The following is a 20,665-nucleotide window of genomic DNA, read 5'->3' on the forward strand; positions in this document are numbered from 1 at the left end:
AGAGCTCACTTTACGCTTGATCAGATCGAGACTTTCCGGAAGGAAGAGAGATGTTTTCGATGCAGAAAAGAAGGGCATGTGACTCCCTAGTGCCCCAAAAGTCCTTCAGGTCCAAGGAAGCAGAAAAGGCCAAAGCAACCACCAAAGCCCATGGCGGGAGATATCTCCACTGTTTTGGAAAGACTGGCCATTTCGGAGGCCGAAGAACTTTGCCTTTCTTGGGGAAACGTGAAGGATCGGAATGACTTGATTCTTTTTTTTTACCCAGGGGTTATAGATAACTTTATTTCTAAGGAGCTCGCTCTACGACTCGAGATCAAAATAGAGGAGCTTGGAAGGGTTTTAGATGCAGATCAAATGTTTTGGAAAACTCAGTTCCCATTTCCCCTCTTCTTGGGAAACTTCGCATTCATGTGCAAGACTGTGTTGACTAAGAGGCTAGATGCTTAGTTGATGGATGAGGAATATTCCTCACAGTATCTACAAGTTTTGCAGCTTTACCAAGAAGCGTACCAATTGAAAACAACTGAAAAAGAAGCGGTGGGGATGTCACAAAGCTGTCTTTATCCGCAGAAAAATATGAGAAAATATTGTATTTTGTCTTTGTTTAAAGGTCATTGACTTTGATCAAAGTCAATTGGCTACTATCAACTAGAAAATTTTTTATCTTTTTTATTGTATTTGAAAGTTGCATGGTGGCAACACCCACGGAGGACTAGGATTAGTCCAAATAACAAGAATGCCTTTCAGCCACTAGAGCCCTTGAAAGGTGAGAAAGAAAGAAAGAAAGAAAGTTTATTAAAGTCGTCGGAAGACCGATGGGTCTATGATACTATGAAAATTTTGGTACAAACGAGCTGTGGTAGTGGAGCTACTAAACGAGCATCCACACCAATGCAAAAAATGCAGAATGGTAGTACTAAGTCCTAAGTACAACATAGTCATGTCAATGGTCGACTATATATCAATCTCAGCATCATCATCAACAACATCATCATCATCATCGGCAGGACATCAGCGTGGATGAGGCAATGGGGGCATGAAATCGGCAATAGAGTGCTGTCAGCCACTCAAAGGTTCAGTCCTGGCATGTCTCCTGCTGGTCATAGCTCTACGTCTAACCAAGGCTACTGTGAAACCCCATCGGTCGGGCTCTAACTCTAAATAGGGGGGGGATGTCCCCAAGTGTGATCTGTGTGTCAACCCTCTGTCTGAGCTGTCGGGTCACAGGCTCCGAGTCACGGTCATGTCAAGGCCTCGTCTCGTGGGGGGGTCCATGTGATCTGGCTGAAAGAACTCCGTGATAGAGCTCTGAGAGGGATCAACCAAGGAAAAAGTCTGCTCCTGTTTCCGTGCTTGGAGTATCCTCTCGCGGTGTCAAAGTACCTCATGAATGAAACTTGCCAAACACTACTAGTCTGGGTAGGAGAGGAATCGGGCCAAAATCCCATAGCTATCTCTGAAGAGGCAGTAGAAACGCCCTCGGATCTCATAGTAAACAGGACACCTGAAGATGAAACCCTCCTCTGTCTCAACCTACTCCATGTCACACAGTGTGCATATGCGCCTCTCCCTAGGTAACCCCTCTACTCTACCGCTCTCGATACGAAGTCTGTGTGAAGAGACCCAGAATTGCCCAAGAGAGATCCTCAGTGAGTGGGGTTGGTGAATCTGTGTGTATCCTGGTGGATCAATGAAACCCTCCGCTATGATATGTAAGAAGTGATCTCTGTAGAAGCCCAGCTTCACTGGGCGATCACTCGGGCCCAACGAAGTCTGGAATGTGTGTAGCTATAGTAGATCCTCACGGATAACCTAGTTGACTTCGTGTGATAGGAGGGGAGAAAACGGAGCATCCATGCCGTATTGGAAGGGAGGTAGTCTATCCATGTGGAGCCCCAGTCGCTCAAACCATCTCTCTGTGCGTGCATACCAGCACCTCTGGTCCCCACCTGCTGCAAGTTCCATAGAAGAGGACAGAGCTAGCCACGGTAGCCTACTATGCCCAGAGGTGTAATCCCCATACTCCCTGACTCGGTACAAATACGTGATGACCTGAAAAGCAACATCTAGCTATAAAGAGGGTGACCCAAACTCAGCCTGAATGATTTGGTGAGGAACGGATGGCTTACCACGAATCATCCGTGATAACATGAGAACCTGTAGCCACTCCACATGGGCCCACTCTGTATCCAACAAGTCTGACCCCCAACATGGACTGCCGTACATCCCCGCTAGGCGGACCAAGGAGTCAAAAAGAAACTCCTTGGTCCGTGGATCCTAAAAGTGCGAGCAGAATCACTGCCTCTCTAGTCTGGCCAATGAAGCATATCCTTTGCTCAAGCATGCCTGCATCGCGGGTCTCATAGTGAAGATGGGTCTGGAAAAGACAACCCCAAGATAGGTGTATGATGAAACTATCTCAATCGGTGACCCATCAAATGTGAATTGCTTCTGGCACATGACGGCTCGAGATGTATTGAAGATCATGACCTTGGTTTTACCCAGGTTGACCTTCAAATCATGAGACACACAAAAGGACTGTAGTACGTCAAGGTGTCTTTGGAGCCTCTCTACTGAGAAAGACAAGAGAGCCATGCCATCTGCGTAAAGCAATATCCGGATCAGCATGCCCGCAAGAGAGCAACCTACTCCCCCCTGTGTCTGCATCACTGTAGCCATTACGCATTCTAGGAGGCAAATGGACATAATAGCCATGGATTTCATCCTAGGCTGCCTTCTACAAACAGAGGATGGTTTTTGACAGCTCATCATGCTACATGGACAATATTAAAGATTAATATGAGACCAACATTTAAACAATTCAACGAGGATCTTGAATCTCCACAAACAAAGGATGGTTGTTGACCGGCTCATCATGCTATATGGACCATGTACGAGACCAACAATTTAACGATTCAACGAGGATCTTGAATCTCCACAATCAAATCTATGCATAGCCACATGGCAATGAATGCCTTCTTGAAACTTGCGGAATATCCACACTTCAACGAGGACAGCAAGCTAACCTCAATCAACTCTAAGTAATAGTATACATAACATGAAAGTACTATCAATGGGTGGCTCTTGACGTAGTCCCCCATGAATGTCATTACTTAAGGGTATTAAGTGACAAGATAGAGAGGCAAAATATCAAGTAGACAAAAGCATAAGAACAATGAGGTAATAAAGCTCCAAAATGAACCCTCCCCCTCGGAGGTGAAGTAATCCCCTTATGTTGTGCTCTTTATTATCATACATCATTAAAACTCTTTATAAATGGTAATCTATGACAAGATACCCTCCAAAGAGGTAAAATAAGGTCCTTTTATTTGTATTTGCTGGAATACCTATTTATCTCTCTTTGCCAATGGTTACCAATGATAATATCTAAAGTTTTGCATAATTTATAAGAATGAAAAACCTTGATCTATAGCTTATAACTCTATTGAAAGTTTCTGTGCAACAACTCCAGTTGTTATTAACAATAGCCCTAGTACCTTCCAATGTTTTATTGTTCACAAACGTTAAACACAAACCTGCACAACTACAATCACATATAAAGTATTTTGGAGACTCTAGGATACTTGTATTTGATCAGCAAGTCAAAAGATAAATAGACAATGTCACAAGGAAAGCTATATGCCAGCAAGGTGTGATACCAAAAAATGAAATCTCTGGATGAGAAGTTGTTCTCTCTTTATTGAACATGAATATTTCACCTCCTTGTTCTATGTGCAACTTGTAGTTAATTGTTAGAGTGAATGTAGTAGTAGAACTTAGAAACGATTTGTATGATGAGTTTTATCAAGTGTCATTTATGTACGCCTTTCCAAGCACATAACTAGAGTCGAAAAGTGATGCATTTAGGCACAAGTAACTATGCAACTAATAGAAGAAGAGAGCTTACTCCTTCTAGCTTATTCTTTGACAATGATGAGTAGCGCAACGCTGCTGGAGCCTTGTACAAGTTTTTGAAAAAGAGTCCCTCGTTTCTTGTATATGCAATGCGAACTTGAAACTCCTCAAAGTCTCGAGATTGTGCCTGTGGACCATGGAGACCTAGTTAATAGATATAGATAGCTACAAACACTATACAAGCGAACCCACATGGTCTACATTAAACAAGCAAGGATTGCAACAAGATCTAACGACCCCGCACCCCCCAACCTCTCTCTCTCTCTCTCTCTCTCTCTCTCTAGCCTTTAGTGGACAATAATACACTTTCTTTCTTTCTTTCTTTCTCTCTCTCCCCTGCCTCGCCCGACTGCTGGCGCCGGTGGTGCACACCCTCCCCCCACTTGCCTTGCCCGGCTGTTGGCACCCGTGGCGCACATCCTCTTGCTCGCATGGCGTCCCGTGTGGCGCCCTCTACTGCTGGCCGTGCCATTTGTGTGGCCGCACCCCCCCTCCCCGAGGGTCTGCTACACACCTCTTCAACTGATCAACATAGAACAGCCCGTCAGCACTGATCAAGAAAGGGACCAAATGGGAACAATGGGCAGCCCACAAGACCAAAAAACAAGAGGCGAAAAGAGGAGAGCAAATATAGTGTCATTTGGGCCAAAGAGGAGAAAATAGAAGAAAAGAATATCAAAGGATGCATATCAACAATCAAGGAGGGGTGTGAATGCATAAAGAAGAAAGTAGGGGAAAACAAGAATGATGAGCTCTCCAACCTGCATGCTCAATTACAAGATGAAATGAAGAAATGGCAAGGGGAAAAGCAAACGAAATGGGAAAAAGATGTAACTCGAATGCTGAATGAGAAAACCAGCTCTCTTGCCACCCAAATTGAGATGCTAGAAGTCCAAGTCGCCACTTTCAAATATGAGAACGAGAAGTTGAAGGCAAGTGGTGTTACGCTCAAGTTGAGGTAACATGACCTCGTAAGGGTCAGTTGACATTTTCCTTTAAAGGATCAATGTTTGTATTATATTTCTTTGGGCTTCATGTAAATAATAAAAAAGGAATCAAGGTCAAGGTCCTTGGTGAGGGTGACATGGCACTAGGCTAGGTGGATCTAAGGCTAAAGGGACCTAAATGCATTAAATGTGCCTGGGGGCAAATGGTTTCAATGATATCCCAAGAGAGGGGTAAATGATGCACTAAGGAGGGACCCTAGAATGAAGACATGTGGCATACTAGATCCATCTAGGAAATCTTGGGGCTTGGTGGAATTTTGTAAGCAAGAGCTTTCACGTAACCACCGAGGTTGGCTGGAAGGATAATCGATGTGCCTATGCCCGTGATTGGAGAAAAACAGAGATGTACCAGATTTTCGCGTATCATTTGGTATCAGAGCGACATGTGATTGGAAAAGTGCGATTACAGACTAGCGATCACGAGAGGTCTGGGACTGGCTAGGCGTATGACGACGGACAATACGGAGCCCAAATTCTACACAGATCGTAATTTGGCAGTTTGTCAGTCTAGGTAGCGTTGATGAGCAGCGCACGATGAGAGCTACTGTGTGGTCACAGAACTAGTGCAGGATATCAGGGTGGCGCACGCGTTGGTCACGGTTTGGTGCTCCTTGGCATCGCGTGAGGAATTTGATTAGTACTGAAGACTGGGACGGAACATTATATGATTGTCTGGCGTTCGTATCGTGGGTCAATAGATGTGCGAAGTCCGTGAGTAAAATCATCACGTAGAACAGTCTTCTTCGTCATCGAATTGATCACTTTGGTGTAGCTGTTAATTACGTTTATTTACGAGCATAATTTTGGAGCGTGAAACAGTTTAGCTTGGGGCCAAGGTCCGATAGAATTTGGTGAAGGAGATCCCGGGAGCAGACAACCGTTGGGACGGTGGTATTGACAAGGGACACGTCATTTAAGGTCTTTGGACCTTGAAGAAGGAGAAAAAAAAAAAAAGAGAGAGAGCCACATCATCCATTCAGGACAGATTATAAATGCCAATTTGGAGTGGCTTACAGGGACTGGTTGATCTCTTCATGCAGCAAAAATATAACCAGGGAGCTCTCTATGCCTTCTAAGCTTTGTTGGAGCATTTGCTTGTTTATTTGCCTCCGTGTTTGAGTCAATTTGGATTGCAGGAGTTTTTCCTAGTACAGGGAAAAGTGGTTTTGGTTACAGTGTGATATATGCTTTGTTAGCTGTAAATTTGGAAGTTGGACTTTCGATTTGTAAATACAGTTTCAAACGGTGTTTTATTTGTTATTAAAATTAAAATATTTATTTTAAAAAAAAAACCACACCTATTGACCAAAATGGAAGTAGAAGAAGAAGCTTCTAGGGTGGATCCCGTAGAGTCGGGAGTCCAGCCGACCCCGCAGGTGTCGCGCCCAGCAGGTCATACACTATCTGGCAAAATTGCAATGTTAGAGGATGCCTTGCAACAAATTTTAGCACAACAGTTACAAACAAATGTAGGGCAATCTGAGCTCAGGAAAATGGTGCATAGTATGTCTGCTAGACCATCTTCTGAGGAGAAAGGTAAATCTCCAATGGAACCGGAGTCTAGTGTTCATACGGTCGAGCCTAGGAGGGCTAAGGTGCCTAATATTGCCAATTATAGGCCTGAAAAGTATTATGGTCGGATATCTGCTGACCGTAGTTCCGATATCATAGAGACCTGGTTACACAAATGGGACGAGGCATTCGCCATTTGTGAAATCAGGAATGATATGAAGAAAATCCGCGAGGCCACCCATATGTTTAATGAGGCAACGGATAGGTGGTGGATAAAACAACAGAAAGATGGATTGGCATCCACTACTTGAGAGGGGGTTAAAAAAGAGTTTAGAAAACACTTCACGAAGCATCCCGAGCTTGGGATCAGTATCGAAACCTTCGTCAGAGAAATTTATCGGTGGCAGAATACACTAATAAGTTCAGAGAAAGTGTGATGAAGGTTTATGAACCTCTACCTCAGTCAATCCAAGTAAAAGATTTTATCTTTGGATTGAATGATCGGATCAAGATGGAAGTTCGGGCTAAGTATGCGAACACACTAGATGAAGCAATTGCCATAGCCCTGAACTATGAGGATGCAAAAGGGAACAGACCAAGTGTTGGGATATCTCAAGGTGTATGCCTCAGGCACACCTTATGTTTCTATGTGTGAGTGCTAGAGGCACAGTTAGGTGCCCACAAGCACAGTTAGGTGGTGGAGAGCCACATAGGATGATTGAGAGAATCTAGGAGCAGATTGAGGAGATGATTGTGGAGCTCTGAAGTCATCAGTGATGTCAGTGAGCTTGTATGAGGTGCCTACTTAAGGACCTCACTTTTCTTCATTCCATAAGCAAGTATTCTGATTTTGTGTCCACTCTACTCTTTCCTTTCAGTGTTCCAACATGGTATCAGAGCCATTTGATCCCCCTTGAGCCCATTTTTGCCACATCATCATCTTCTTCCTCTTCTTCTTCTTCACCATCTCTCCCTCTTCTTCCAAAAATTTGCTTGAGCTTGTTCTCCTCCGATTCTCACCCATTTCCCACGCCCTTCCAGCTGGAGATCCCTCTTGTTGGGGTGAATTTACGGCTGCAAGCAATTGAAGAATAATACGCGCCTGCTGGTCGCCATTGCACGAAAATCGTCGATTCCTCTTCCTGCGATTTCTCTGCGCCTGCTCCGTCTTTGTCTAATTCCTTTCAAGGCAAGCTTCTCCATACCTAGAGCTACCTTGTGCTGAAATCTGAGCAGCAATGGCTGCATATTGAAGGAGAAAACAGAGAAAAACCAGTCGACTTTGTTCAAGAAGGTGAAGGCGACCTGACGCATATTTTCGCCTCTTCTTCCCAGAGGATCTACTGTGGTATACCAGCTCTCTTTTGCCTCAGAAAGCCCCCTTTCTTTTGCTTTGAAGAGTGTGATATGAGCCCTCCAAGTTCAGCTCTCTAGTTTTGACAGTTTTGACATACTTTTGAAAATGATGCTACATAAAATGCTACTCTAGCATTTCTGGTCTTTTGAAGTTTTCAATAACTTCACTACAAGTGTTGCTTCAGTTTTGTTTTGACTTGCTAGACCTGGTTGTGATTGGAAAGTATTTATTTCATCCACTTCTATGAAGCATGCAAAAAGTAGCATCATTGTTTGAAAACTAGTCACTACTATTTGCTACATCAAGTGCCTATACTTTGGAAGTATTTCAGTTCTTTTTGCCTTGTAAGAGAGATAGACACTGCCCAATATCTGGGTTAGACCCTCTCATGGCTACCTTATATAATCTTGAGAAGTTCAATGGAAAGGGCTTCCATACATGGCAAATGAAGGTAAAATTTGCATTGATGCGGGAGAACTTATGGGGACTTGTCAAACCTACTCCTACCGCTTCTTCTACGGCCTCAAATGCTGGAGAATCTTCAACTCCGACACGACCGGCAAGGGATCCAGCAAGAGAAGAAAAAGCATATGGTATAATTGCTTTAGCTTTGGGTGATGATTACATACATCATATATCTGACTTGGAGTCTCCATCGGAAGCATGGCAGAAGCTAGACTTGATTTTTGGTGCAAGCTCTCACATATCTGAACTATCACTTAAAATCTCTTTCTTTGAATTAAAGATGGCAAGTGATACTACTTTAGCTGCTCATGTCAACTATATGCGGAGTCTTATGACTCAATTAGCTTCTATCAACTCTCCTATCACTCCTGATGATGCTATGGCAGTGTTACTTAAGAGTATGCCTGAAAGTTTTGATCACATTGTTAGCACTTTGAAGAATCTTCCCAATCCTAACCTTGAAGGCATTATCTCTGCTCTCCAAGAAGAAGAAAGGCATATGGAGCTAAGGAAAGGCAATGACACTGCTTATGCTATAAAAGTCAAGAAGGGCAAGTATACTCCTTGCAATCACTGTGGAAAGACAAATCACCTTTCAAAGGACTGCTTCAAAGTTAATCCATGCAAGCACTGTGGCAAGAACAACCATCATGAGAAGTTTTGCAGAGCCAAAGCAAAGACAGAAAATGCAAATCTACTTACAGTTAATTTGCCTCCACAAGATGAGGCATCCCATGAAGATTATGCATTTTAAATCATCTCTATGTATGCTCCAGATCTCTCTTTTTATGTCAAGGTACTCAGCCTGGATAGTCCTCCAAAATGAATGAAAATAAACTATTGTGTTTTGTGTGTTTTGTAAACACCTCTGGTCACCTTATGATGTAGACCATGTGTATGTTTTGTTCCATGGTACCTCCTGCAGACATTGTGTGTATGTACATGCAGGGGAGATAACCATTGGAAGGTCTGTTTGTATCCCTTTTTGTTTACCTTACACCCAAGGAAACCCTTGCTAGCATGAGAACCTAGCCATAGATTTATCCTTGACCACCATGAGATGGCATGAGAAACTATGAGACTAGATGTATCCTTGACATAGCCTGAGGCATTTCCTTGAGGGCGGGTTTGTTGGGATATCTCAAGGTGTATGCCTCAGGCACACCTTATGTTTCTATGTGTGAGTGCTAGAGGCACAGTTAGGTGCCCACAAGCACAGTTAGGTGGTGGAGATCCACATAGGATGATTGAGAGAATCTAGGAGCAGATTGAGGAGATGATTGTGGAGCTCTGAAGTCATCAGTGATGTCAGTGAGCTTGTATGAGGTGCCTACTTAAGGACCTCACTTTTCTTCATTCCATAAGCAAGTATTCTGATTCTGTGTCCACTCTACTCTTTCCTTTCAGTGTTCCAACACCAAGTGGGTTTGTGCAGGTTGGGACTCAGTATGAGTACCCGAATAAAACTGGGTTTAAGAAGAAGTGGATTAGTAAAGGGAGTGCCTCACAGCCTAGTGGTCCAGCCAAGCAGGCGAAGCTAGTTGAGACTCCTAAATCAAGTACCACCATTGGAATGAAAAGAAAAGTAACACCAATGGCAGCCCGGGCTTGGTCAAAGTCTTCTTTGAATCCAGAGCAAAGGGAAAAAGCGAGGAGAGAAGACTTGTGTTTTGGATGCCTTCAGCCTCATCAGTGGAAAGATTGTCCACGAAACAAGGATCGTCGGATGGCTGAGATGGTGATCTCAGAATGCGACATGGAAATGGAGGGAAGTCCCAGAGCAGAACAGATGCAAATTCAACTAGCGGGATCTTCTCAAAGGTCAGTACCTGTTTTGTTATGTGTGTCTGTTGCTAAGTTAGTAACTAGTGCACCTGATAATATCCTATCAAAGCCCGCAGCAACGGGGTATAGAGCCTTAAATGATACAGAGTTAATTAAGATAAAAGGGCAAGTAGCTAGTCATGATGTCATTGTGTTGTTTGGCTCAGCATCAACGCACAATGTAATTAACTCCAAGCTTATAAAGAGGCTAAAACTAAAGACTAGCCCATCTGACTATGCATATACAGTCAGAATGGCAGATGGAAGTTCAATTGAAGTACGGGACCAGAGGGTTACCCAGTTGGAGCTTCGAATTCGCGACTATGCTAAGAAGCTTGATTTTGAAATGACAAAGCTTACTCATGCAGACGTAGCCCTAGGTAAGGCTTGGCATTCTAGGAAGAATCTAGCCATAGATTGGAAAAATATTTATCAATTCAAGATGAACGATGTGATGTATGTCTTACGAGGTAAAAAAGATATACCTCAAGGACCGTTGGTTTCCGTACTGGAAATTCGAAAAGCTCAAGAAGAGTTTTTGTTTCTTTGTACAGCATCGGTAGAGCCAATTGTTGATTCTTTGGCTAGCACTGATGTTACCCAAAATGGAGAGATGATAAGGATGGCTGATCAAATAGCAGAGGAGTTCTCTGATTGTTTTAGGGATGAACTACCTTATGGGTTACCTCCAAAGCGGAATGTTCAGCATAAGATTGAACTAATCCCGGGGGCAGAACCTGTAAATAGACCTCCCTATAGGATAAGCTTTACCGAAAAAGCGGAGGTACGGAGACAACTGGAAGAATACCTCAAGCTGGGGCCGATTCAACCCAGTTTCTCACCTTTTGCTTCGCCAGTGATATTAAAAAGGAAGAAAGATGATACTTTTCGCCTCTGTATAGATTACAGAGCATTGAATAATATCACTATTAAGCACAGGTATCCGATGGCTCGGATTGATGATTTGCTAGATGCATTACATGGGGCCGTAATTTTCAGTAAGATAGATCTTAAATGTGGCTACCACCAGATCTGTATTAGAGCCGAGGATGTGCATAAAACCGCTTTTAGAAGCAGGGTTGGACATTACGAGTTTTTGGTAATGCCCTTTGGACTTACCAATGCTCCAGCTGCATTCGTCATGCTTATGAACGATTTACTACGCCCGTATATCGGAAAGTTTGTAGTACACTTTATTGACGATATTCTGGTATTCAATAAAAGTATTGCTGAGCATCACGAACACTTAAGAATAGTGTTCAGTACTTTGAGGAAAGCCAATCTTTATGTAAATAAAAAGAAAACGGTACTGTCTATGGTAAGGCTTGAATATTTAGAATTCATAATTACTCCTGAGGGGGTAGAAATAGATCGAAAGAAAGTGGCTGCGATACTGACTTGGCCAATTCCTCAGAGTTTGACCACTTTGCGATCATTCTTGGGATTTGTCCAATTTTATCGAAGGCATATCAAAGGATATTCCGAAATAGTATCGCCATTGACTGATCTGACCTCAGATAAAGTACCTTTTATATGGAGACAGAATCAACAGGAAAGTTTAAACACCGTGAAACAAGCTGTGGTCTCAGGACCGGTGTTAAAAATAGTTGATCCCCAGAAACCGTTTTTCCTTAAAATCGATGCAAGTGGCATTGCGGTAGGAGCAGTTCTTCTCCAAGAGGGAAGGCCAGTAGCCTTTGAAAGCAAGAAGCTTTCTCCCTCTCAACGAAATTGGCCAACTCATGAATTAGAGTTGTATGCTGTTGTCCATGCTCTAAAAACATGGAGACATTACTTGTATGGATCAGAGTTTTATGTTGATGTTGATCATGATACTCTGAAACATTTTTGTAAACAACCTGACTTGAGAGGCCACCAAGCTAGGTGGGCAGAACTCATGCAGGAGTTTAACTTGATGATTCGGTACCGAAGAGGGAAGGATAATAAAATTACTGATGCGTTGTCACGTATTATGCATAATATGAGTTTCACAGTATTAGAGAGTGCTCTAATGACCGAGATTAGAGAAACTCAAAAGGTTGACGAGTTCGTCCAGAGCCTTTCGCCTAAGGCTCATGTGTTCAAACCCGGGGAAAAGGATGACCTCGCATCCAGAAAAGGCCAAACTTATGCAAGATATGCCATAAGGGATGGTATGCTAAAAAGAAATGGCAAGGTAGTAGTACCTAATCAGTATGATCTCAGGCAGAGAGTCCTTCGACAATGCCATGATAGCCCATGTGCGGGACATCCAGGAGTCGAGAAGACATATGATCTCGTGAAGCGAGATTTCTTTTGGCCAAAGATGAAAAAGCATATTCATGAATATGTGACACGTTGTTTTTCGTGTCAGGTAAGTAAGGCAGAGCGGGTGAAGCCACCCGGACTTTTACAACCTTTGGAAATACCACTAGGTAGGTGGGAGAGCATTTCCATGGACTTTATTGTAGGTCTGCCTACGACACAAGGTGGATACGATTCTATCTTGTGGTGGTTGATCGTCTTACCAAGATGGCTCACTTCATTCCAACTAGAGAGTCTGTTAGTGCCCCGCAAGTGGCGGATTTGTTTATTAGACATATATTTCGTTTGCATGGATTACCCAAATTCATAGTATCAGACACGGATGTCAAATTTACCGGTCATTTTTTAACTGCAGTGTTTGAGACACTAAGGACTGAGTTGGGAATGAGTAGTGGGGATCATCCAGAAACGGATGGTCAGACGGAAAGAATCAACCAAATTTTAGAGGATATGCTTAGGGCATATGTGTCATTGAGGCAACATACATGGGACAAGTGGTTGCCATTGTTAGAATTTGCCTACAATGATAGAAAACATTCCTCTACAGGGTTCAGTCCTTTTGAGCTGAACTATGGTTATAGACTAGCGAATCCAACTATAGTTGGAGTACCTCAGAAAGTGCCTAGTGCTGCGAACTTTGTGGTTCAGATACAGGAGATGCTAGCACTTGCAAGAGCTAACATCCGCCAAGCTATGGATAGAGCTAAGGCGTATGCGGATGAAAACCGATCCGCTAGAGAATTTAAAGAAGGAGAAAAGGTTTTTCTCAGAGTTCCTTCGCACTCTTAAGTCTTTGACTACAAAAGAGTGTGTTAAGTTATCACCTCGATATTGTGGGCCATGGTTAATTCTAAAAAGAATAGGCAAGGTAGCCCATAAATTAGAATTGCCACAGGGTTGTAAGGTGCACCCAGTGTTTCATGTTTCTTGTTTACATAAATTTTTGCATACAGGTGACTCACTAATCAAGGGTGTTGTTTTGTTTCAGGAGATAGAGGATAATGCAAGACACAAACCAACAGGAATCCTGGACCGAGGAACAATGCAAGTACGCAATCGGAAGATACCCACGGTGTTGGTTGCATGGCATGGTCTACCTCTATCAGAAGCTACCTGGAAATCCGTATACCAATTACGAAGAGTGTTCCCAGACTTTATCATCGAGGACGTTGATGCTTGAAGAGGGAAGGAATGTTACGCTCAAGTTGAGGTAACATGACCTCGGAAGGGTCAGTTGACATTTTCCTTTAAAGGATCAATGTTTGTATTATATTTCTTTGGGCTTCATGTAAATGATAAAAAAGGAATCAAGGTCAAGGTCCTAAGATCAAGGTCCTTGGTGAGGGTGACATGGCACTAGACTAGGTGGATCTAAGGCTAAAGGGACCTAAATGCATTAAATGTGCCTAGGGGCAAATGGTTTCAATGATATCCCAAGAGAGGGGTAAATGATGCATTAAGGAGGGACCCTAGAATGAAGACATGTGGCATACTAGATCCATCTAGGGAATTTTGGGGCTTGGTGGAATTTTGTAAGCAAGAGCTTTCACGTAACAGTTGATTTTTTCTGAGAGCTTGCAACCACCGAGGTTGGCTGGGAGGGGAGGATAATCGATGTGCCTATGCCCGTGATTGGAGAAAAACAGAAACGTACCAGATTTTCGCGTATCAGGTGGGAGGAAGGGGAGCTTCAGCCACCTATCCAAGAAGAACTGAACCTTATCAAAGGGCAAATGAAGCAGTTCAAAGACACAAAGGGGACCTTAGAAGAGGGATGTAAACTCATTGATGAGCTGAAATCTGAGAATGAGCAGCTCAAGAAGGAAATGTCAGCCTTATAAGCCACTATGCAGGGGAAACATGCTGAGTTCGCACAGCAAATCACGAAGGGGAAGGCAAATATGCTTGCATGGAAGGATGTACTGAAAAAAGGCACAACATCACCCAAAAAAGAGCTCGGCTCTGAAACTTTGGAGGAAGAAAAGAGGCGTAACAACAAGGCTATGAATGTACTGGTAAGAGGCCTAACAGTAGGAGATACCCCCATGTCAGATGCCAAGGCTTTATTTGAAAAGATGGGCATCAACCTCACCTGTGAATCAGCTTGGAGAGTGGGTAAGGCAGATGCATTGACAAGGGCCATGGTAATTAAGTTGCAGACAGCAAATGATAGATCCACCCTCATGTATATGAGGGCCCACTAAAGGGCACCAAAATCTTTTTGGATGATGATCACCCACTCCTACAGCAAGAGCAAGGAGGGAGGGGATGGTGCGTATGGCAACAAGGCAAGGAGGGAAATGGGCAGCCTACAGAGACGGTAAGGTGATTATCCGAGAGAGGGCAGAAGGAGGAGAGAAGGAAGAAGGTGTAGTGAACAACACATGACGGTGTCAAACCCATGAGATGAGAGCACACAATAAGCTAAAGATAGCGGTGTGGAATTGCAATGGCACTCTTTGGTCCGACCCTAGGGGCTTCTCAGAGACGTGCACTGAAAGAGACCTGATCTTCTACACTGAAATACATGAGAGCCCTGAGAGAGGGCTGCCTACATTGACAAAATATGCTTGGGAGTCAGCCCATAGGAGAGAATTGAGGAGAGATAGCGGAGTACGAGGCTCCCGGGGGGTGGCTATCCTTTTCAAATCACACCTAAGACCACTCATATATGTGGTTTGGAGAGAGGAGCATGCACGACACGTGTATACGAATTCAGCTTCCAGATGCTCGACCTATCTTCATTGTGGTGTGCTCTTTCCCTCCAGACACGTCATCCTATGATGAGAGGTCACTACAGATGGACACAGTCCATATGAGACGATCCATGATGACATCACGGAGTTCTCCAGAAAGGGAGACATCCTCCTACTAGGGGATGTCAATGCATGGACAGGAAATAGACAAATAGGCCTGCTTGACTTCACATATGACAGAGATCCACAGTCCCGGAGCTAGATGCATCTGAGCTCGGGATATTGAGGCACTCTACAGATGGCCCACAGGTGATAGGATACGGACGACATCTGCTTGAGCAGGGAGCTATCCACGACCTAATCATCTATAATGGTCTTCCTAGATGGCTATCCTCTGGAAGACTCACTTGCTTCCTGCATGGCGGTGGGTCTAGTACAATGGACTATCTACTAGGCCCACTAGACTTTGTCTCATGGATACGCAACTTCATCATACCTCCCCCCACTCGGAGTTGACCACTCATACTTGGCCTTTCATATCTCTACTACCATGCTAGCCACATGGAGAGTGCCCCCCACGTCCATAGGCATTCAGATCCACTTTAACCGTGCCCTTGACCCAATGTACGTGAGTCACCTAGCCAAGGAGCTCCCGGTCCTATATGGAGATGATATAGACCTCACTAGCACCTCCGACACCCTTGTCTCAGTAGTACAAGACGTTGCTCCCAGATCCTTTCCCACAACCCGATCCATGCGAATCCGAGATGGGAAGATGCCTCAAAACCCTTGGTTCGACGACGAGTGCATAGAGGCAAGAGCCCACCTCACACAGAAGCAGGCTTTGGGTCACCTGACGTCACTTGAGGCACATAAGATTTTCCGACAATTGACACATCGTAAGAGGCGGGCCTTCCTCACAACTAGGATGGATGAGATTGTCAGATCTTTTCGAGGAGGAGACCCAACCACTAGACGGGGGTTTCTATTGGAAGGGAAGCCACCTATTCCCATCACTGAACCAGATGTGTGGCACACATATGCATGTTCCCTCTATGATGCCCAAATGCAGACACCGTTGGATATGTCCTCTATGCCCAGGCCCACCACCTGTCACCTCTTCACCACAAAGAACGTATGAGCTACACTTTGTCAATTACACAATCAAAGAGCACAGGACCATGAGGGCCTACGGACTTAAAACTTTGCACATGGACAGAAGGTCCTGCCCCGGTCCTAGCACAGATGTTCAACCGGGTTGTCACGGCTTCCCACTTGCTTGGAGCACCATCACTATTGTGCCGATACACAAAGCCGAGGACCCTATGAAGACTGGGAACTACCGTACCCTCATGATTGGCCATACTCTAGCCAAGATTTATGGATCAGTTTTAGAGAGGGAGCTCAGCAAAGGATCAGGGGCAGCGGGCACTAGGACAAGCAAGATTTCGAAGACAGCGTTCTACCCTGAATCACATCTTCACTCTGAGGGCTATCATTGAGGAGGCGAGATCTAGACACTAGAAGGTTTGCACATGCTTTGTAGACTTTCAGAAGGCTTTTGACACTGTCCCACGATCCCGCATGATCAGGAGACTACAGGAGCTATAGATTCCAGAGACACGGATATGGGGAGTGATGAGCCTATATAGTCAAAGGCAGAGGTCGTGCCCCAAGTGGTCCATCGGATTGGGTCGAGAGTATGATCAGAGTGAAGCAGGGCTGCCTCCTCTCACCGACCCTTGTTGGGCTTTCTGATGACATAGTCCTTATCTCATCCTCAACGGAGGGGCTGCAGAGACATTTGGAGGCCTTAGAGGTGTTTTGCAGAAAGAGAGACCTGATGGGAAGACCAAGGTTATGGTCTTCAACACCTCACACGTATGCTTCGTAGACTCAGTTTCACCTATCGAAATGAGCCAATGGAGATAGTGCAGTCCTACACATATTTGGGAGCAGTCTTCACAGGACCCCTTTTCACTATGACACAAGCAGCCCATGCACAACTCACACAAGGGTGGGGTGCTTTGGCACGATTGGAGAGAGAATGCTTCCAGGCACACTTTCAAGACTCCACTGATGAAGTGTTGGCTCTTCGATACGCTAGTGCGATCGACTGCCATGTATGCAGCACCCTTCTAGGGTTGTGATCTACAGATAGTAGACTAGAGGAGATTTTAGTGGCTACAGTTGACTATGGGATCTATGATGATTCGGAGCAAACCCTCAGTCCCTCATGAGATAGTACACGTAGAGTTCGCCATGACACACTACAGACTGATGCCATCTTCCAGACGGTGACATTCATTCATAGAGTTTGAGACCTACCCCATTGGAGACTACCGAGGCTGGCCCGGAGTCATCAAGAAGATTAGCTCAGAGCGGGGCGAACATATGGTATGCACGTATATCCACATGGTTTGCCAGACATTGAATTCAGATGGACAGGCTCCCTCCCTTTCAGTACAGTATGGATGCACCCCCTAAGTTGATACCACTGTCTCTATCATGATGGGAGTAGCTTCGGCCCACTATCACGATTGATCCACTTCCATGACGAGGTTTGCACTGGGCTTTATCTGCTTGAGATGCACCAACACAGGGACATCCTGCTATGACAGATCAGAAAGCAGCATGAGGCGATCAGACCACAAGATACTGACGCTGACCAGACACTGCGACCAGTCACAAATTTCTATGTTTTTGAGTCACCTCCAGGATACAGTGGGATGGAGGAGGAGGAGCTAGCCGATATGCGGGTGCTCTGGATTACTGAGAGAGGGTTGCAAAGGTCACCTGCAACACGGGAGCGACCAGAGCACCATCTATTGAGGTAAGACCTATTACAGCTTTCCTCAGGAGACCGCCCGAGACGAGGGATCAGTCTTAACATAGCTCAACACATTCAGAGATCGAGGAGACCACATCCCCCTACACCACCACAGCATCAGACAACCCGACAAATGGAGAAAAGACATTTTCACCGCTCATAGATGAGCCACCATAGTGCCGGGTTTCGGATTTTGAGTTCTAGCTCCAGCTCTCAGCATACTTCAGATAGCACATGATATGTCTTGTACTTGATTTTGCTTGAGCTATTGAGCTCTTTATTTCAGCATAGTACTCAGCAAGGGTCTTAGCGCACCCTTTGCTCCAACCCTTTGTGGCTTGTATGAGTTCTTTTGCCTTTTGGTGTATTTTGCAATTTGTCCCATAGGCCCACGAGGCCTTCTGCAGACGTCTCTCTCTCTCTCTCTCTCTCTCTCTCTCTCTCTCTCTCTCCCCCCCTTCAAGCAAGATCACTTTCAATAAGGCACGGCGTCCCCGACTACCTGGGCCACGCCCTAGGCACCCTTTCCATGGATAGATTTGGGCCATCATTGCGCGACATCGGAGGCGTCTACCAACATGTGCTGATCTTTCTGGCCTACATAGCATCATGATTGATATACTGGGACGAGAGGAAGAGAGCAGTATCTCAAATAGTTTGTATCTATAGAGTTTTTCTCTTCATTTCATTTCTACCCCTAGTTAGAAGACAATTGATTTCAATATTGTCTTTTTCTCTTTCACTGATGAGACTTCATCAGTTACAAATGTATTTATTTTGGTCTCAAAGGCCACTTTGGCCTCTTGTAGACGTTGCATCTCTCTCTCTCTCTCTCTCTCTCTCTCTCTCTCTCTCTCTCTCTCATCTTTTGTAGTAGACCATAGTTAGCCTATAATAACTTTGTGAGTGCTATACACACTTCCAAGAGACTCTCGGTCTATTACTGATGTTTGGTGTTTAGCTTTCTGGTACGTTTTTTGTCCCATAGGCTCGTGAGGCCTCCCGAGGACGTTAATATTTCTTTCTTTCTTTCAGCACAGGTGATGATGCTCATTTAGTAGCTCCACCCTTTCTGCTCATTGTATCAGGTTTCTATCAGTCTCATAGACCCATCGGTCTTTTGTAGACTTTAATAAACTCTCTCTCTCTCTCTCTCTCTCATAAACTTTAATAGACCGTACACGATACGACAGGCGACCAAAGCACACACGATCGTGGCTTGACCTATTTTAACTCTCCTCAGGGGAGATTGAGTGAGGCGAGGCGTCACCCTTGACATAGCCCATGGGATCCAGAGATCGAGGAGACCACGCCCTCCACCACCACGGGAGACAGCCTGACAGATGGAGATACATGAGCTCTTTCCATCTCATCAAAGAGCCACCATGGAGCTTGGATACGTGGAGCTGGTTCATGCACGTGGGACTCTAGCTCTGAGCACTTGATATTTTCTTCTTTTTTTTCCAAAAAAGAGACTTCTATTAAGTAAGAAAGAAACTCGCTTGAGCAAGCTCTATGCGGAAATACAAAATGCTAAGCATGTAATTAAACCACCTCAGAAGAATGAGGTAGAAAGAAACCAAGGCTGAGGCTGAAAATGCTTGTTTACATATCACAGCAGAGGGTTTTATCGACCCACCAGGATATACGCAAATCCACCTACCCCACTCACTGAGGATCTCTATTTAAGAAGGGGGGACATAATATAGGTTACCTTGGGTAACTAGTCCAAACAAGTTTGACTTTGTGTATGGTTTTAAATAGTGATAGGGAAAGTAACCTAAATTTGCTTATTGTGTAATATAAATGCTTGAGAAAGAATGTAGATTTAAGACTTCGCATTGAGAGTGATAGGGCTGAGAGTTTGCCCCAGGAGGCGCATGCACATTATGTGACACACGGGAGATTGAGTCGGAGGAGCATTTCATTTTCAAATGCCCAGTATACTATGAGATTCCAGGACGCTTCTATTGCCTCTTCAGAGACATTTCTAGGATATTGTCCCACTTTCTCTCCTTTCCAGACCAGAGATGCTTAGCCGCCTTCATCCACGAGGCAGTCAGACACCGCGAGCGTCTACTCCGATCACGGAGATAGGAGCAGACCTCGTTGATAGACTCTTCTTAGAGCTCGATCACTGATTTCTTCCAGCTAGACCATGCAGACTCCCATACCACGAGGCCCCATCATGATCGTGACAAAGCCAACGACACGACAGCTCAAACAGAGGATGGATGCATAGATTACACTTGGGGATATTCCTTCCCTATTCAGAGTTGGGGCTCCATGGACAAGGGTCACAGTAGCCCTCGTTAGACGCAGAGCTACAACTAGGAGACAACATAGGACCACGTCCATGGGCAGCTGCCAACAATCTATATCTGACTTTATGCCCTCACTACCTCATCCCCCTTGATGCTCTGATGATGAGGATGTTAGTGTTGTGTAGACGATCATCATTCTGACATGACTAGTAGCACTCAGCACTTATCATCTTGCATTTTGCATTGGAGTGGATACTCATTCAGTAGCTCCACCCACACAGTTTGTTTGTATCAGGATTTTTCACAGTCTCATAGACCCATTGGTCTTTCGAAGACTTTAATAAACTCTCTCTCTCTCTCTCTCTCTCTCTCTCTCTCTCTACACTCTCTCTCTCTACACTCTCTCACACACACACACGCACGCACGCACGCATGTGTCACGCATGAGATGTTCCCCAAATAGATGTGTTATTGACTCTCTAAATGTA

At 44.6% G+C, this 20,665-nt stretch overlaps 1 protein-coding gene across 4 annotated transcripts in view; it reads right to left on the reverse strand.

Annotated features, from left to right (window-relative positions):
• LOC147885800 (uncharacterized) overlaps window positions 1-20,665 on the reverse strand; it is a 48,758-nt gene that overhangs the window by 10,878 nt on the left and 17,215 nt on the right. For all 4 annotated transcript variants that reach the window (XM_087396584.1, XM_087396585.1, XM_087396586.1 and 1 more), the window contains one exon: window positions 3,911-4,045. In XM_087396584.1, the coding sequence (XP_087252710.1) occupies window positions 3,911-4,045 (135 nt within the window). The remainder of the gene's footprint in view (window positions 1-3,910; window positions 4,046-20,665) is intronic.

This window comes from Dipteris shenzhenensis, chromosome 25 (assembly GCF_047967505.1).
Source record: "Dipteris shenzhenensis isolate YYH24624 ecotype China chromosome 25, Dip_SZ_1.0, whole genome shotgun sequence".
Taxonomy (NCBI): Eukaryota; Viridiplantae; Streptophyta; class Polypodiopsida; order Gleicheniales; family Dipteridaceae; genus Dipteris; species Dipteris shenzhenensis.